This window comes from Hypomesus nipponensis, chromosome 5 (genome assembly GCF_054491055.1).
Source record: "Hypomesus nipponensis isolate SF chromosome 5, ASM5449105v1, whole genome shotgun sequence".
NCBI lineage: Eukaryota > Metazoa > Chordata > Actinopteri > Osmeriformes > Osmeridae > Hypomesus > Hypomesus nipponensis.
In genome coordinates, this window is record NC_140365.1 from 5,770,140 (window position 1) to 5,789,127 (window position 18,988).

Here is an 18,988-nt window from a genome sequence, read left to right on the forward strand (position 1 = left end):
CATGCTCCCCCATCGATACCGGCTGTCTCTCGTTGATGTGGCTGCAGGGTTTGCCCGTGTGATTTTTGTAGTAGTTGTTTTTTTTTCCAAGCTATTCTGTCGATGAGAGAAAACAATCCAATACTATGTTTGGAGTTCTGGGTAGGGGATGTAAAGGGTCATTATGGTTGGTATTAGTAGAGAGCACCACTCTTTGGGGTAAAAGAAGGAAGAGAGGAACAACAGAAAGTAAGAGAGTAAAGTATGTTGAGAGAGACTCCACTGCACTGTGTGTATGTTAGTGTGTATAACTGTGTGTGTGTTTCAGGTATCCAGGCGAAGCTTCAGTCAGACCAGCCAGCCATGCCAGTCCAGTGTGTGACAGAGTGTGTGAGGAGGCGATGGATCCGGGCTGTCTGGCTCCTGGTGGCCTTGCTGGGCTCCCTCCTGCTGGTGGCCCTCACAAGGCAGCAGCTACGTGAGTTTGGGGGCACGGAGGGGGGGGGGGGGTTTCGGTGTTTCAAAAGCTCAAGACTGACTCTTAGCCAGATGTTGAAGGAATCATTTTTGTTAGGTGGCTCCTCCTAAAAAAACGACAGAATTATAGGGTACAGATATTAACAGCTATTTTTGCAAATGTGGGGGGAGGGGACGATTCATGTTTGGGAGGGAAAGTGAACTCTTCTCTCTATCGTTTGTGCAGAGAAAGGGGAATGTGACATTTGAGAGGGCGCCACTTGAGCTTGTGTGTTATCAGCATGCATGTTGGATGTATATGGAGAGATAACAAACAGGGGGCTGCACCTGGGACAATGTACTGTAGTCCCAGTGGATGATTGTCGTTGTATCCAAACTGTCAACCAGTTGCGGCGGCAAAACGCCCTGCAGATGTTTTGAATAGAGTCAGTGAAGGGGGCGAGCTCTCATCGATTCTACTAGTTTGGACATCATGGATTACCTACTTTTCCAACATTAAATAGGTCATGTTTACAAAAACTTGGTTGTACTTTGTTTCTGGTAGACTTCTCTGGTTTCTGACCGTGTTTTTGTCCTCTCATTTCAGGAAGCGTCAACATAAGCAAGAGGGACATTCCCAGTGAGTATATAATACATAGCCTTGCTGAATAATGAACCCACATATTGTACAGCACATAAGAGCATGAATGTGTGCCTTTGGTTTCAATAACCCAAAGAAACATTAATAACGGGAGAAGCCTGTGAATTGACCTAATTTGAGCGTGATGTTAAGAAAAGCCATGATGCCGTCTTTGTGTGAACCATTGAAACCCAAAACTCCAGTCCTGAGGCTTCACTCTGTCCTTAATGTGAGACCAGGGATGTCTTCATCCGGGGTCTGAGGGCAACATGTGCCCCAGCAGAACATTCTCATCCCAGGGAGAACTAGCTCAAGGAAGGGAGGGTCCCTTCTTGGTTCTCTGTCCTCAGGCTCCTCAATGAAATCACATCATGGACCTTCAGTCCCAATCTGGTTCAATAGACCCACTTCAATCCATTTCTTTTTGTTATTATTGCAATTATAATTCAGACTGTATTAGAGTTAGAGTTAAATATGTGTGAAGCTTTAGGATGAGAAAAATGCTTTGACAAAACGTTTACTTCATAGTTCGCACAGGAATGTGCAAAACCTTCGTGGATATTTCAGTTAGGACGCCATAACTGGTGCAGTGCATGGGCTAAATAGGCTTCCTGTTGCGTTTCAAGCTGGGTCTAGGATTACAGGAAAATAGATAGTAGATATAGAGAACTGTAACTATGGAGGGCCAAGAACCTCCTTTCAACAAATAATTTGACCAAAGTCTCTCTCTCTCTCTCTCTCTCCCTCTTCTCCTCCTCCAATTTTTTTCAGCCAATAGCATGGGTTCGTCTACAAGCACACTTCCCCAAGGTAAGCAGATGGTGGGCCTCTGCCAGCTAAAGACACCTCCTCCACACTTCCTGCAACACCCATACTCAACTAAACATGCCTACAAACAGAGAGTGAATCTAGACCAGGGGAGACTGGGAAAGAAAAGGAGAGGACTGAGATGCTATATGTGTGCCTGGGGCAAACCAAACAAGGTCACTTCCCCTCGCTCCCCATTTGCGTAATCTCTTCAATGACTTATTTGCTATGAGCTCCCTGCCCACATCCCTCGCCAGTGCACGGTGTCATGTGACTTATTTGGTCTCATTTTGTTACTTAACTTGGAGAGGATTAGTCCTATTCTAAAGGATTCTTGTTGCTATTAAATATCACCAGAGCCATGCCAATCGGTCCCTGCTATTTCATTTTTGCAGACGGTAACACATCACCGTAATGTACTTCAGACAGTGGGGCTTTCATAAGCCTTGGGCTGGTGCTGTTTCTGTCTGCTGTTACACGAGCGAGAAACAAAGAGAACGTCTGCTTCCCTCAGCGGCCTGAGAGCATTCCATCTAGCGATTGACCACATTCTCTTCTCCTTAAAAAGAAAGTCAGTCGTCACGACAGTCGCGTCCGTGTCAGCTGACTCAGAGTGGGAGGGTTGGTCACGATCCCTCAGCAGAGAGATGTTGACCCCCCCCCCCCCTCCCGGGTGTCCCTCTCTTTCAGTGCGGCTGGTGAACGGGCGTCACCGGTGCGAGGGCCGGGTGGAGGTGCAGCACAACGACACCTGGGGCACGGTGTGTGACGACGACTGGGACATGGTGGACGCCAACGTGGTGTGCCGCCAGCTGGACTGCGGCCTGGCCATGGCTGTGGGCAGCAGCTCCCAGTTCGGCCAGGGCTCCGGGCCCATCCTGCTGGACAACGTGGACTGCAAGGGGGGGGAGAACGACCTGGGCCAGTGCGGGAGTCTGGGGTGGGGGATTCATAACTGCTACCACTACGAGGATGTGTCTGTCACCTGCAAAGGTGAGCCCCCTCCCCGCTCTCATGTTCTGTGATGTCATTGCTGCAACCTCGAAGGGAACGTGTTTCGGCCTATTCGAAGAAAATACATTGTGTACTGCTTATTAAGAAAAATTGGATTTGTTTGATTTCTGATTGAATGCCATCCTCTGTTTTGTCAGACACAACAGTGGTGGACTCTAGAGGCATTATGGAACCCACCACACCTTCTAAGAGAAACTCTGGACCGAGTGAGTCATTCCTGCCTTTAAGTTACAGCTGTGTTCATTGAGTTGAGATACTACAGAGTGTTACACAACAGCATGCTGGGCACAGATATGCGACCAATCCACTGTGGTGCTTCAGCACTCGCTAAAGCATCTTCTTATTAATATTATCCTCTTAGTACTCAATGAAATTGCCCCGAGACCAATTGGCCAACAAGAGTCAGACTTCTATCCAGCTCAGTCAAAAGGGCCCTCTGTGAGACAGCAGTACAATAGAGTACAGCTCAAAGCCTCTGGAACCTTCCTATCTGTTGTATTGTTTGGTGAGGCAGCCTTTGTAGCCACCTCCCAAACATCAGCCACTTTTCACTCCCAAGTGGGCCACAAGACACCGGGTTTCAAACAGGTTTCAGTATTTTGGGAAAAACTGACGCACTTGAATCGGCTTGTCCCTCCAAAGTCAGCCGCTGGGAGTCAGTGAGGGACCCCTAGACACCTTCCTTAGGTAGCTAGACGTTTCATGAGAAGCTATTGTGACTGGACACATGAGAAGATCTATTGTCCTCTCTAATGGTGTTTCTCTTCAAACTGAACCACAGGATGACAACAAATGTGTTCTTTGTAACTTCAACCCTTCCTCCCATCTGTCATCAGTGCATTCTCTCATTCCCATACCTGCCCATTGTATGTTCCAGCTCCTTTATCATAAGCATAGGCTACTACTGTAGCTCCTGTAAAGCTAGCAACAATATATTGTAGGACAATCTGAAACAAATGTGTTGTTGCCCACTTATAATACATTAAGGGAGTGCGTCAGGCTGTGGACGATAATCAGAATAATGTTGGTAATTGAGACATTAAAAATGAGTCAGAATTCATGTTTTGTACCGGATCATTCCGTGTCTGGCCGTAGGAGATGGCACCCTCCGTCTAATGGGTGGGCTGGACTCGTGCCAGGGCCGGGTGGAAGTCTACTACCGGGGCAGCTGGGGCACGGTGTGTGACGACGACTGGGGCCTGAGTGACGCCGGGGTGGTGTGCCAGCAGATCGGCTGTGGCAACGCCGTCTCCGCTACCACCAACGCCTTCTTCGGCTACGGCACAGGCCACATCCTGCTGGACAACGTCAACTGTAACGGCTACGAGAGCCAGCTGACTAGATGCTACAGCCTGGGCTGGGGCATCCACAACTGTGGCCATCATGAGGATGCTGGAGTCATCTGCTCTGGTGAGCTGCAACTCTGGTCTGCCCTGTCACGGACACAAGCAGAACAGCAAACGTGCTCTTGTGCATGCAATGTCTAAATACAAAGCAGGGCAGAAACAGCTCTTCGATGTATCCACATCTATGATGGAAGTGTAAGGTATAAACAAGACTATATAAATGTGTCCTTCTCATGTGTGTGCCAGGTTCTGGGTCTACCACTGTGCCCCCGATGAACACAGAGACGTTTGGAGGGAGAGGGTTCTTCTGGACTGACAGCACTGCAGGTACTAAAGTCTTACAAACAGGGTTGGGGTTACAGTACAATGGAGATGTGAGAACCAGGAACAAGGAATCAGATTTGTGGCCATATCCAGGCATGGGCATCTGCAGTTAGTTGCAACTCTGCCATCAGGCCAACAGAGGGGGCTATTAAGTCATGGTTCTGATCTTTTCCATAACTCAGCAGTGCCTCACACAAATGGTGGAGAAACATGGAAGTTCTAAACCCCACCTTGTCTCTGGTCTTAAATCACTATAACTATAGTGCAGTGTCTGTAAATATGAATAGAACTTTATGGCATAGGTACTCACCTGTGGATTTGATTCCATAGGAGTGACAGGTGGCACTGTGCCTGTTACTGGGACCACAACAAGGGCTACCACGACTGCCATGACAACCAAAGGTAACAATCCTACAGCTCGTCATCTCTAGTCCCAATGAGAAGGGACGACGCATCAAGACGTTGCACAACCATAATCATTTTGATACTAATGTGGTTTACGAACACTTCCACCGCTCTTCTCTAGTCTAGAATGTTCTGTAGCCAATGTCCTCTCTGTCCCTCTGCAGAACAGCCCCCTATCCGCTTGGTGAACGGGGGGAACAACACCTGCCAGGGCCGTGTGGAGGTCTACCACAAGACCGTGTGGGGGACGGTCTGCGACGACGACTGGGACCTGCCCAACGCCCAGGTGGTGTGCAGGCAGCTGGGCTGTGGGCCGGCCATCGCGGCCAAGGTCCTGGCCTACTTTGGCTACGGATCCGGCCCCATCCTGCTGGACAACGTGGACTGCAGTGGCAACGAGGGGGATCTGACCGAGTGTTTCAATCTGGGCTGGGGTCAGCACAACTGCGGCCACCACGAGGACGCCGGAGTCATCTGTGCACGTAAGACCGAACCACCCCCCCCCCCTCCGTCACGGGTTGAACCGCAAGCCAATTCACGAATGCACATGTCGAGTACACGGCACACAGTCTGCAAGAAGGCCCAGCTAGACGTGCTCTCGCACACACGTCGAATAGGGTCCAATGACACACATAGACAGACACACACACGCCAACAAACGAACAAATTCCCACACGCAAACGCACAATTGGATACACAGAAATCCTCCTTAGTCATCACCTTCCACGGTCCCCCCAGAGTCACCAGTCCCCTCGGTCCTGGGTGTTGTCCTCCCTGATCTCTCTCCGTGTGCGAGGAGCTCGCCGAGAAGGCTCCCTCCCAGACCACATCAAATATAGAGAGTGGGAGTCAAGGCTGATCAGCATCACCACACTGCTTCAAGGCAAAATAAGAAGCACAGTGGAAAAAGGACTTCCGCTCTTCTGAAATAATGATCTGTGTTTCCGAAAAGACAAGGGGGGGGGGGGGCCTCGATCTGGAATCGAGTCGAAGTTCGTCTTTGTATCGAACAACAGTGATACCCTCTGAGTATGTACAGAGGACTGATGTGTTATATGTGTTCCTCTGCCTTCCTCAGCCTTTGAGATCCTGATTGGAGGTAAACGGGACTTTGATGTGACCCAGACGATGCCCACCCCCCCGCCCCCCAGCGAAGGTCAGTCTCACCGCAAAGCTCCCAAACCGTGGCTTTCCCACAGACACCAGCACACATTTACATTTAGTCATTTAGCAGACGCTCTTATCCAGAGCGACTTACAGTAAGTACAGGGACATTCCCCCCTAGGCCCTTGCCCAAGGACACAATGTCATTTGGAATGGTGGGGAATCGATCCGGCAACTTTCTGATTACTAGCCCGACTCCCTCACCGCTCAGCCATCTGACTCCCTACACATCCTGCTAACGTCTGAAAGTGGCAGCCATGTCGATGAGGACCCAATGTGTGCGAGTGTGTAAATGTCATGTCTCTCTCCTCTGCGCGTGTAAAGGACAAGTGAGGCTGGTTGGTGGGCAGCATCAATGCGAGGGCCGGGTGGAGATGTTCTCGCTGGCAGCGTGGGGCACGGTGTGTGATGACGCCTGGGACCTCCCCGACGCCCAGGTGGTGTGTCGCCAGCTGGGCTGCGGGCCGGCTGCCGCAGCCAGGGTCGAGGCCTTCTTCGGGCCCGGCGCAGGAACCATCCTCCTGGACAATCTCAAGTGTACCGGCGCTGAGGGCTCGCTCCAGCAGTGCTCCCACATATCCTGGAACGTGCACAACTGTGACCACACTGAAGACGCTGGGGTCACCTGCTCACTGTCGTGATTCCAGCCACGCCACCCTGCCCCCTCCACTGCCTCTGTGAGGGGCAGGGACAACACCCAGGACTTGTATACATTATGTAAATAACAGCTCACCCAACACATCTTACAATAATAATATTTGATACTTAGTTTATCTATTCCTATTAAGCACTTTATAAATATATGCATATATATATATATATGATATAAAATACACTGCACACATTTTTTGGGGGCGGGGATAAAAAGTGGAAACTAAAGTTTCAAACAAACTCTGTATATCTCTTCTTTTATTTTGCCAAGATGCTAAAATATTTACCACTTATACCAGCCACATGGTTGATAGTTCTTTGATGGTTAAGTAAGGTAGGCTGGATCAAACTCATTTATAATTCAGTGTGGAGATAGTGGGAGCTTCCTCCCTCTATCCTCTGCTCCGCAACACAAACAGCCATAGGATGCAAGCTGAGCAAGAACAACCAGAATCTTCAAGAGGCCTGTTAGCTGTGTAGGAACTGACCTACTGCCTGCTTTAGGTCAAATCTCTTGTTCACTTTACCTCCACCAGCGGAAAGATCGTTTTCTTGGCACTTTCCTTCGCTTCAAGCATGCGCTCCCCATATAAACTAGCTCTCTCAATTTATTTCAGAAGAGAACTGGGTGTGTTGATCATAGGGACCTCCAAATCCTCAGACAATTCTAAGACCTTGCATCTAGGAATGCTAGTTTCCAATTGTCTTGTTTCTATAACAGACCGTGAACTAGCATATTTGTTTAATGTGTTTAGTCAAATGTTTGGTTTTCTGTAAGACTTCAAATTACTGTTGTATCTCTCACACAATGCTGTTACAGTAGTAGGGCAAATGATCTAAGCTTTACCGCCTTGTTATGGAATGAGTGGTGTCTTGTCCATTTCTCTTATGGTTGACTACAGGGTGTATATTACATATAGTCTTGGCCTGAAAGTGAAGATGTGTGTGTATGTGTTAATGGAACTGTGTATATGTGTGCATTTGTATATGTATGTAAACATTAAATTACCTGCTTACTTTGGGGAAAGTGCTTGTTACAGAAATCCATCATTACAATTATTAAATCAAGTCCAATGAAATCCTGTTCTGTTTAAACAATATATCTTCATATACATGTCAAATGATGATTAGGACACGTTTATACCTTATTGCCATACGTGAGATTGAGAGGAAGAGCACACACAAATTGAATAAATCCAAGAAACTTTATGACTTGAGTCCATAGCATCGCCACTCATAGCGCAGCAATTCTCAGGTTCCAAAAAGTGTCTCAAGCACGGGGGCACGATAGTGATATGACATCGGTCATGACATCAGTCATCAGGTAGGGTGGCGGCCATTGCAGGATCCCCACCATTGGAAAACAGTTTGATGTACTTGGTGCAAATATAATGTAAACTGTAGTTCTAGTAGCTTAAACCTCTTTCCTCTCCCATGCTGGATGAAAATGTCTAGAAATGTAGCAGTGGTGTTGAGCATCTTATCCACTGACTTCAATGTTAAGCGTTGTTTCTGTGCTGTGTTATTTAACTGGGAATAAAGGTTGTCACTTCAATAAAATCTCACCTTGCATCAGTTACATTTGAATCGTGGAAGAGGGACTGCTCAATGTATAGTTTTCAATCTTGATTAATTGCCAAACAACTTAAATTATTCCCAAAAAGAGATGGACTGCCGGCTGTGCCTGCTTCTAGATGTGTACAGCATTCAGTGAAAACAGCACTATGGATTTGAAAGTTATGCTAGGACAGGACACCATTAGCTAAAATGAAAAATGTGGCCAAAGAATTAGAGGATGTCAGTAAATTTCATTTTCTGTGGTTCGGTTAATCTCTTGAACTCTGGGACTTCTCTCTCTCTCTCTCTCTCTCTCTCTCTCTCTCTCTCTCTCTCTCTCTCTCTCTCTCTCTCTCTCTCTCTCTCTCTCTCTCTATCTCACACTCTCTCACACAATTGGAGAAAGGCCCGTGCTGAGATTACCAGACATCCCAGTGGCCATTTGATGTGCTCTGTTATTCAGAGCCAGTCTGTCATCGCCCAGCAGCTGCTGAGTTTGACAGGATGATGCAGCCTTGCTGCTATGTTCCCCACCACGGAACACATACAGACCTTCCCAATGACAAAGTCACCCCAGTGATCAATAAGGTCCACTTTGGTGTTCATAAGGCCTCCAGACGTATACAGCATCTGTAATGTGCACGCAATTGAAAGTGGGATTAACATTAACTGGTGATTATCAACGAAGGAGACAATGGAGTTCATTGGTCCTTGGGTGTGGCTGACGGTTTAAAAAGGAGCACTACATTTCCCATGTCACCTTCAGTATCAAGACACAGACTTGACGCCTTATAAGGATTGTTGCGTCACTCTTTGTGGACAAGGCACGCCCATTTGGGTGATGACGTAAATGAGAGAAAGTGAACCGAGGGGGAGGGGGTGTCCCATCGGCACGCGCAGACAGCGCAGACAGCAGGGAGCAGCTGCAGCAGGAGGACCTGGTAATCATTTACTCCATTGCAAGTCACATATTCCTATTTAGCTTACAATTCTAGAACCACATTGTATCAACGACATCTAAAATGGTAGATCGTGAGCAACTGGTGCAGAAAGCCAGGCTGGCTGAACAGGCAGAGAGATATGATGATATGGCAGCTGCCATGAAATCGGTAAGTTCTGCTCTGGAATCATATTTCTCCTATGAATCTAGGTGTCATAAATAACTGCAACCATATTACTTCAGTTTATAATGTGTGCAAAAGCTGTAAATAATTGATTTAGCAACAACCTTTGCTAAAAAAAGATTAAGGATATAAATATTCAATATATTTTAATCAAGTGATACATATTTGGTGTATTAAACCCGTGATAAATTATCATTTTAATAATAAATGCTATCTCTTAAACTCACACGAGGATGGCCAATATGCCATTACAGTAACATTTGAGGGAAGTTGATTGTGAGGCCCCACGTACAGCAGGTTAATTAATATCAATTACAAAATGATACATGTCTTGATTCCAAGATTCGTTGCCGAGCCATGGGTATACTATAATGTATTAAAGATTGTCAATCGATTTTCTTTAATGAAAATGTGCGCTGATAACCCCGTTTAGGAGGCAGGTTAGGTTGAAAAGTGTTTGAGGGGACAATGAGCGGACAGAATGCGGACTGTTTGATCTTGGGGCGGTGCCTTTTGACAGTTTTTTCTATCGCACAGCATATTTATACATTTACTGAGAAATTGCGAAATGGATGTCCTATTCTCAAACTGTAAAGAGAAATGTAGATGAGCCAGGGAACGTAGAATGTGTTCGCGTCAAATGATGCGCATAAGGGTTGATTAGCCAGAGGACAAGCAGTGTGTGTAGCAGAGCCCATAATTAGAGATGATGAGGTCTCGGTTATAATGCTGATAAATCGTTAGATTAATACTCTAGTTACAGATGTCGAAAACATTGGTCATATTGTGAAAACAATTACCCGCACAATTGACTTTAAAACCACCCACTTTTGCGCACCGTGCTTTTGTTTAATGCAACACTGGCTGCGTCTTGATTGAAATTTGTTTGCGCGACAATGCATATCTGTAAAATACGCTACAACCCTTTCACTTAAAATACGTGGGTGGCACCAGAAACTGTTTCTAGAACATTCTGTGGTTGTCATATTGCAGTAATAATGTGTGCAGACTGGACCGCTATAACCTATGGTAACCGGTATGTTCACGTTGTATCTACAGCTTACACACCTTATAGCAACTGCATCCTTGCCTCTCAGTGTCTTTCGGCAAGCATAGCAGGTTGTCTGATAAGGCGTGTCGCAGCGTGTGCCAAGGTGCAGCATCCGTATTGCACCATTTCGTACCCAGCCCTTTTCATTGGTATCCGAATTGTAAAATGCATTTACACAGCTTTATGATTTAGCAAGTCCTTCCACCGCAGGGTGAAAACAGTCAATGTCATTGGTGTTCAATTGATTTCTTATGGCCTATTGCATTGTAAGGCTGATCTGACATCCTGTGATGGCACATGACATGTAGCCGGTCTCCAAAGCCTACTCCACATTCAGGGATACTGCAGAAACAGGACCAATTCCTTACGACCAGACATGGCAGCCATAGTCCACTCTGTCACTGCCCTACCAGGCCGAGGGTCTTAGTTCTCAGTTACTACTCTAAAAGTACAACTAGGGAAGGGTCAACCCAGAAGACAAGTGTGTGTGTGGAAAGGGGGGGGGGGGGGGGGGGGAGCAGCATGTGTGTAACGTAAAGGAATCATGCTCTAAAGGACCAGGTGGGTGTAATGTCACAGGGGGGCTGTTGGCTCCACCCCTCAGATTTATGCTGAGTCAGAGCCCCCCCACCCCCCATTAGGGCTGGTGGGAGGGGCATGCTGCAGCAGTGGGGTGTGTCTGCCTCACCCATCAGCTGAGGGAAATCCCTCCACCACTGCAGTCATGGTAACCGCCCAGTGGCAGCTGAACCCAAAATCCAACTGACTCGGACTGGACTGACTCCCAAGTATTTCCTTGAAATCTACATGGGAGGAGAGCTTTATGAGTCAGCTCTTACTGGTGTAGCTGCTCTCAGAGTGGCACAGCTCTGGAATGATGACGTCCAATTTTAATTTCCCCCTCCAATGACCGACTAAAATCATTTTTTATGTTTCATAAAATCCCCACAAGTCAACACTGTAACGCCCCTTTCGTGTACAATGACTTGCAGCATTAGATCCATCTTTGGAAGCCTGTATGGACTGCACCACTTCCTCCACTAGAACATTTGATTCCATCCGGAAGCAGGAGTGGTCTCTATGTTTAACCGGTCTCTGAAGTGACGAAGCGAGGCTAATTCCTCCCTGGCCCAAACGCATCCAGTCCTATGAAGTCATGTTGCCTCAGGCGTGTGTTACTTCACTATCTTGGACTGGTGACTCAGAGAGAGCATGTACCAGCATGCCATTCATATTTGGCCGGCCGTGCACCCCACTTTGTACACGGCTGGGTTTAAAGGGAAGGGCGTCTTGCCCTAGTTGAGAGTGGGTTAAATCACCCTTCTGTGCTGTTTCATGTGAATGATGTGGCCGCCTCCCTTTAAGAGTGGAGCTCTCATTCCTCACAAATGTGGACGTGGGCCTGAAACATACCATTGCAGCAGCGCATGTTTTTTTCATGTCTTTGGAGTTAAAAAAGCTTTTATATGTTTTATTTTTAGAAGCCTGCAGCAGCTGCAACAGAGGGGGGGGAAAAATCCATGAAATACTGCAGTCATATATGGTTACATAACAACAAAGAGCTACTTGAAGCATCCCCTTCCTCACACACACACTCACTCACCCTCACATCCCCACTCTTCCAGTACCACGCTCTCATTTTCTCTTTTCTATCTCCTCTCTCCCTCTCTGTCTCCCTTACTCACTTTCTCTGCTTCAACCAGCCATCTCCGCTCGCCCTGCTTGTGACGTCAGGCAGTGCAAGCCACCTCTGTGCTCTGTAGGCTGGGAGAGAGGAGGCAGAGGGGTTGTCACATCAGTTTAGAAGAAAGAGAGAAGAAGAGAAAAAGGAAAAGCAAGTGCATGTGAGGGATTATAAGTGAGCGATGGGGAGTGTACCGGGCCAGGACTGAATCCTCGTTCTCGAGTTCATCTAACCATTGGTGGATGGTATTCTGCAGCATGTTAATGGCCGTAGAAGATAGATTTTCACTGCCTCCCCTCCTCACCTTTCCCTGGACAGATTATTTCACTCCGACCCCTGTGGAGGTTTGTGGGTGTGTGGAGGTTCGCCATGTGAGAGGAGGAACACACTGTGTTTCCTATGCTTTTGTTAGTGTGAACAGTGGTTTGGAAGTTGACAGGCCTGTGCGGGGATGGGTCACGAGAGCGTGAGCTCAAACGATGAGCTTTCTGAGCAGACAGAGAGCTCTATTGTGAGCCCTCCATCACAGCTTCCGCTGGGCCTTTCTGCCCGGCCCACAGACAGCTTAAACAAAGACATCCATGTTTTTACAGAAGGATTGTTTAGGTCTTGTTTTTCTGACCTCACTGCTGCTCTGGCTTAACTTGATGCTGCTAGCCTAGATACTGAGATGACCCTAGGTTGCCTCTCACTTTGATGTCTGAGGTGATAGCATGCTAAGCTTAACTGATACAGGTGGTCATGTATGTGTTTGAGCTCAGTGTTCACACAGGGGGAAGTTAACTTTGATCCTTCCAAACTAGGCTGAAGGAAATGTTGCTTTTGCCTTCTTGTCTGCTTTTTCAGAAAATCTACTTACAACACAGTACAGAGGCCATTTTTATGATAGTCCTTAAGTTTATGGTGCCTGGTCTGTAGGTTGTCTGTGTTAATGTTGGGCTGCATGTGATAGTGTTTGCTTGCTTGGATATCCTGCTGATCATCATACAACATGTTTGAAGACATGTTGAATGCAAGGGGGCTGGGTGGGGGTGGGGTTGAATTGCAAAAAACAGGTCATTTCATGTTGCACACCAAGTGGACTGTGGAAATTATGGTCTTTCCTGGGACCAGTGTCTGCTGCCAGATCCTGTAGTCTGGCACACCCCAAAACAAAGTACATCTCTGAGTTTCCATGGAAACTGCAGATTGCATGATGGATCGCTCTTTGCCCTCTGGCCCCTCCCTGTGAATCGGAGGTTATCTCTCCAAAAGGGAGGGTTGGTCCTCGGCTGCCAGCAAGGGGAGGAGACATGAAACATTGTTTTGACGTTGAATATTTTTACTGCATGGAGGACATGGTGTAGTTCCAAACGGACACCGGCACTTCTGCTGAGCATAAACACTTAGACCAACACTTACATTTAGTCATTTAGCAGACGCTTTTATCCAGAGCAACTTACAGTAAGTACAGGGCCAATGCCCCGAGGCAAGTAGGGTGAAGTACCTTGCCCAAGGACACAACGTCATTTTGCACGGCCGGGAATCGATCTGGTAACCTTCAGATTACTAGCCCGATTCCCTCACCGTTCAGCCACCTGACTCACTATTAGTCATAGATGATATTAATATTTTTTCATATTCCAACATCTAATCATTGTCCTACTGCTGATTCTGAGAGCATGTTTAGCTCTTATGCTGGTGACACTGCAGACGCAGGTGGTGTCGTCCTCATTGCTCAAGACGACATGGGGAGATAACAAAGGTGATTTAGATGTCACTCAGCCAATCACAGGAGGATTGGCTGCAGTACAGTGTGTCTAAATCTACTTCAAGATAAGATATGTTCTCCAAGGCCTGAGAACAGCCTTATTATCTCTATGACAGGCGATATGAAGGTTTTGATGTTGTACCAAAACTAATGCACCAATCATTCAAGATGGGCAACTAGATAGGTTAATTTGAAGGGATTTCAAGATTGCTTCATGGAGTGATAGTATGAGTTGTGTGTGGTAACGTTGTCATGGCATTGTCACATCATACTACGGTACTTGACATAGTCTGTCCTTTAATTGAAAATGCTTTACTGGATATTTCAACCCGTCATGCTGACAATAATGATGTAATTCCTCTGAAGCAAGGTTAGTGTGCATTTAGGTTTTTAAATGTGGAACCCTCAAGTCTATATCATCAAATGGGAAATCATTCCCGCAGCACCACTTGGCCAAGGGCAAAGCAGCTTAAAGCAAGCAATCAAGTCAGCTTAGTCCTCAGCTTCTCTGATTTGGGAGTCTTTACAAATGGCCCAAAATCTCTCTCTGGTTAAAGATTCAGAACAGGATGTTGTTTTGGTTGGGTTGACTAACAACCCAGTCATACGAGGTGTCTTACAAAGAGGCTTGGTGTGAGCTGTCTAGAACACATGCTCTGGTGGGGAAGGCAGGGACAAACAGGGATCATATTCAGAGAGGCTGTGAGGAAGTCTCTGCTGGATGCAGCATAGTGGCAGTGGGGAATAAAGGATTAAATCCTCCAGCCAGACACTGGCCTCTGGAAACAAAACAAAACAAGCATTCAGAGCTGGAGATGGCCAATGAGCAGCAGTCCTGTAGGGGATGAGGTCATCTCACTCCAGGCGCGGTTTAACCCGCTTCACGCAGTGACAGGGATCACTTGGTCATGGAATTAACCCGTCACAGACAGTGTGTGAATGTAAATCATGAATGGACATGCCTGACTTTGTTTCAGTGTCACAATCGCGGCCTAGAGAACTACTGTGGCGGCAGATATGGCCTTCACAGAGGAAAAGCTCAAGGGATAAACATGTTGACTGTTGTAAGTAGATCCTCTTTTATAACCTGCCTTTCCCTTCTCCTCCCCCAGGTCACAGAGCTGAACGAGGCTTTGTCCAATGAGGAGAGGAACCTTCTTTCGGTGGCCTATAAGAACGTGGTCGGGGCGCGGCGCTCTTCCTGGCGTGTCATCTCCAGCATCGAGCAGAAGACCTCGGCCGACGGCAACGAGAAGAAGATCGAGATGGTGAGGGCCTACCGGGAGAAGATCGAGAAGGAGCTGGAGGCCGTGTGCCAGGACGTGCTCAACCTCCTGGACAACTTCCTCGTCAAGAACTGCAACGAGACCCAGCACGAGAGCAAGGTGTTCTACCTGAAGATGAAGGGAGACTACTACCGCTACCTGGCCGAGGTGGCCACCGGCGAGAAGAGGGCTACCGTGGTGGAGTCCTCCGAGAAGGCCTACAGCGAGGCTCACGAGATCAGCAAGGAGCACATGCAGCCCACCCACCCCATCCGCCTGGGCCTGGCTCTCAACTACTCCGTGTTCTACTATGAGATCCAGAACGCCCCCGAGCAGGCCTGCCACCTGGCCAAGACCGCCTTCGACGACGCCATCGCCGAGCTGGACACCCTCAACGAGGACTCCTACAAAGACTCCACTCTCATCATGCAGCTGCTACGAGACAACTTGACACTGTGGACGAGCGACCAGCAGGATGACGAGGGAGGGGAGGCCAACAACTAAAGAGTCGGAGCTCCTGGTCCCCCAACACACACAACACGTGCGCTCACAAATGACAAGTAAAAAAAAATACAAAGTTCATAGAAATTAAAAATGGGGCCGGTGGAAATATCGGCAGCCACTTTTGCTGATGATACCGCAGCTGCAGTTCTTTATTTTTCCACAAATTTAAAGTGAAAGAAAGAAAGTTCAAAGAGGAGTAGGAGAGAAGAATTTAAGTTTAAGAATTACTTAAGTAACAAAATAAGACCCCTCCTTAGCAACAGTTGCCAAAACATCACTTAGAGGGCAGAGGGTCTGTCAGGCTGTGGGGCTAAGTGACCGCCTTGCGCTGGCATAGTCTTCTAACTTCTCCAAGATGGAGATGTTTAATTGTACAAGGTTTGGGAGGAGCTTTTAAAATCTTAGGAGAAGTTTGGTTCTTGAGCAAGAAGAAAATCAAGCTATATAGCGAGTAATACCTTGGGCGCTATCGCATTTCTAAAAGAATGAGTTTAGCAAATGGGTTTCTGAGAGTGAGACAAGGTGTTGTTGAGGAAACAAGTCACCTGAGAGATGATAGCTTAATGGAATATAAGTTGCACCACACAAGGAGAATTGTGTGGAAGCTGTTTGTCTCTGTGACTGAACATTCATAACCTGTTTTGTTCCCACTGTGCTACATGTGTCAAGCCCTGATAGTCATACTTAATACAGTCAGTAAACCAGTACAGCATCTCCATCTCATGATCCTCATGATACATACACACATGCATTTTTTCCAGGCGCCTGAATATTATTGTGAGTATCATTATTATAATATTAACATTGAATGTCCTTGGGTCAAACAATACAGAAGACACAAACATTTTAAGTCGCATAAATGAAGTAACTGAAAATTGTATTCAACAATTTACTACCCCAGGATAACAAACTCTTGTGCTTTAAAATATTTAGGTTGATTCCGTTCATCCCCGAAATGACTCACGGAGTCTACTGGAAACGCTCTTTTAACGGACTAATTACAATTTGAGGATAGAGCACTGGAAATGTCAACTGTAAGATTATCTAAAAGTAACTTTAAGGTTTGTGGATTTCCTTTTGTATCCATTTGTTCAATTGTCAAGAAATGCACTTGCCTATAATACTGTCTCTTCAGTGTTAAACTGCTCCAATATTCACCATAAAACAATTATGTGCATGCTGGTAAAATATTTCTATACAGTAGCTTGACTTAATTAACTTATATTGTAGATGTTATGTATTCATACAAATATGAAATGAGTAGACTTTGGATTATTTTCTATTTATTACTTTGATCGATTTTTCTCTCCCCTGTGTTTTCTTCGCTCCATGTTCTGAAGTATGCTATACCAAAACAGTGATTGCTAACAATAAATTGATGTGTTATTGACATTTCTGTGGTGACATGCAATTCTTTGCTGACAGAAGGGAGGGGAGAAAAACATAATTTGAAAAATAACTGATTTATGTTTTGTTTTTCTATAAGCTTTTTTGTTTATGCCATTTCTGTCAGATTATGCAGAGATGTTTCAAGAATGGCTCTGTGTTTCTGTAAGATTTATTCATGGAGAATTATTTGTTTCTTACACTTGTTTCATTTTCAGGGTTCTAATAGTGCATAAATGTGATTTATTAGTGGTTTAACCAGAAAAAAACTGAAGACAGATAATAAACTTGAAAGATTAAATTCCCTAAACTAAATTTACATTTTACAATTATGTAATCAATTTAAACATGGGGCTTTGTTTTTTTTTTATGTGCTTCGCATTCAGTGTCATTTTTGAATAATTTGTTGAGACCAATTTTCATGGTCTGGGCTATATTGTAAGATGGGACAGATAGGCTGACATATGAGTATATATTGTACACCAAATATAACTATATGAAGAGTTTTCATAGTATAATATATAATGGATTTAATATAATGTACTGTGTGTACAGTGTAAATTGTGGACACTGTTGATTCTATAGTCTAGTAGTGTAATTGTACATTTGTTAATTAATATTTAGATAGATATATAGAAAGATAGATAGGCATTTTGAAATGGAAACAGTAATTCACTAAAATGCATGGTTCTTTGGGAGATGTTGGGACAGGACCTGCAGAAACAGAGTATTATTAGAATGCACAGCTGCTTTATACCATCCTCTGGTGCCATTTGAGTTTCATGGGGGCCTTCAAATGTTGCTTCTAGTCGGATTTCTGGCATGTGGTCATAACTGACAGTTAGGCAGCCATTTCAAAGCTGGATGCTTGCTAATTCAAGGCAACATTAAGATTGAAATCTACTACTGCCGTGTTGGATAGCCCCCCAGCTGCAAACCCCTGGAAAGTCAGATGTGACCAGATAATAGCATGTCCAACTAACACGGAAGATAGTCAGGGCACATGTGTGGCTGCCCTGAAACCACAGGAAGAGTGGGACGCTTTTTATTTATTTATTTGTGTCACCATTTGTATTTTTCTCTTTAATTTTCTGATGCAACCACTTTACGTTTCCATAACCAATGGTCACCATGTTTCACAGATATGAAAGATGATTCAAAGATGATGAATAAAAAGACAGTATGTTATTGTGTTCCTATTTCTGTAAATGCTGTGATGGAAGCTACAAATATACTGAGGCTCAGTCTCCTTTGAATTAGTTCAAGTAAACTGTGGTGGTTTTGACTGAATTGTACTTTCGACAACTATTAAACCCACTGCCCATTCTGTATCTTACAATGATGATACTGTAGCATCTGAATATTAGGACGATCCCACCATGGCTAAAACCCAATGTATTGCCCAGCATTGAATGCAACACTGGTATGTATCAATAAAACTGTTGGATCCTGGATTATTTGAGCTTGATGAATGCACCTGCTCCCCTGTTTCTCTCCACAAATCTCGTTCAACACTGGGGCTTGGGTGTGTGTGTTCACCTTGAAGTCAGTCACAATGTATAGTGCAGGCTGGCAGTTCAAGGCAATGCTACTTATAGGAAATGAGAGCTTAGATTACCTCTGGATGACAAAAAGATAGCATAATGCTGAATCAGTGCTACTCCATGCAGCACAAACGGGGCTTAACCCCCACTCTGTTCAAAGTCATGTGCACAATTTGCTGGAGTAAAATGGAGTCAGTAGGGCATCCGTAAGCAGATTGTGCTCATTTCCCCCATAGTGGTTATTGATTTCTGGTACAGGGTTCTACGGTAAATCGAAGGCTGGGGAAGAGAAGGTCTTGATGTAGCAGTAGAGTATTTGTGCAGGGAACTAGAATTG

At 45.8% G+C, this 18,988-nt stretch overlaps 2 protein-coding genes across 2 annotated transcripts; both read left to right on the forward strand.

Annotated features, from left to right (window-relative positions):
• The first annotated feature begins 342 nt into the window (after positions 1-342).
• Positions 343-6,860, forward strand: LOC146288104 (scavenger receptor cysteine-rich domain-containing group B protein). The gene is made up of 11 exons (XM_084697558.1): positions 343-457; positions 1,043-1,075; positions 1,847-1,885; positions 2,573-2,875; positions 3,034-3,102; positions 3,992-4,306; positions 4,489-4,569; positions 4,897-4,968; positions 5,136-5,453; positions 6,050-6,127; positions 6,460-6,860. Exons 1-11 carry the CDS (start codon positions 343-345, stop codon positions 6,774-6,776), a joined length of 1,740 nt encoding a protein of 579 aa, XP_084553684.1. The 3' UTR covers positions 6,777-6,860.
• A 2,348-nt stretch (positions 6,861-9,208) lies between these two features.
• Positions 9,209-18,559, forward strand: ywhag1 (3-monooxygenase/tryptophan 5-monooxygenase activation protein, gamma polypeptide 1). Its single transcript, XM_084697561.1, has 2 exons — positions 9,209-9,452; positions 15,065-18,559. The coding sequence occupies exons 1-2, from the start codon at positions 9,366-9,368 to the stop codon at positions 15,719-15,721; spliced, it is 744 nt and encodes a 247-aa protein (XP_084553687.1). The 5' UTR covers positions 9,209-9,365; the 3' UTR covers positions 15,722-18,559.
• The last annotated feature ends 429 nt before the right edge of the window (positions 18,560-18,988 follow it).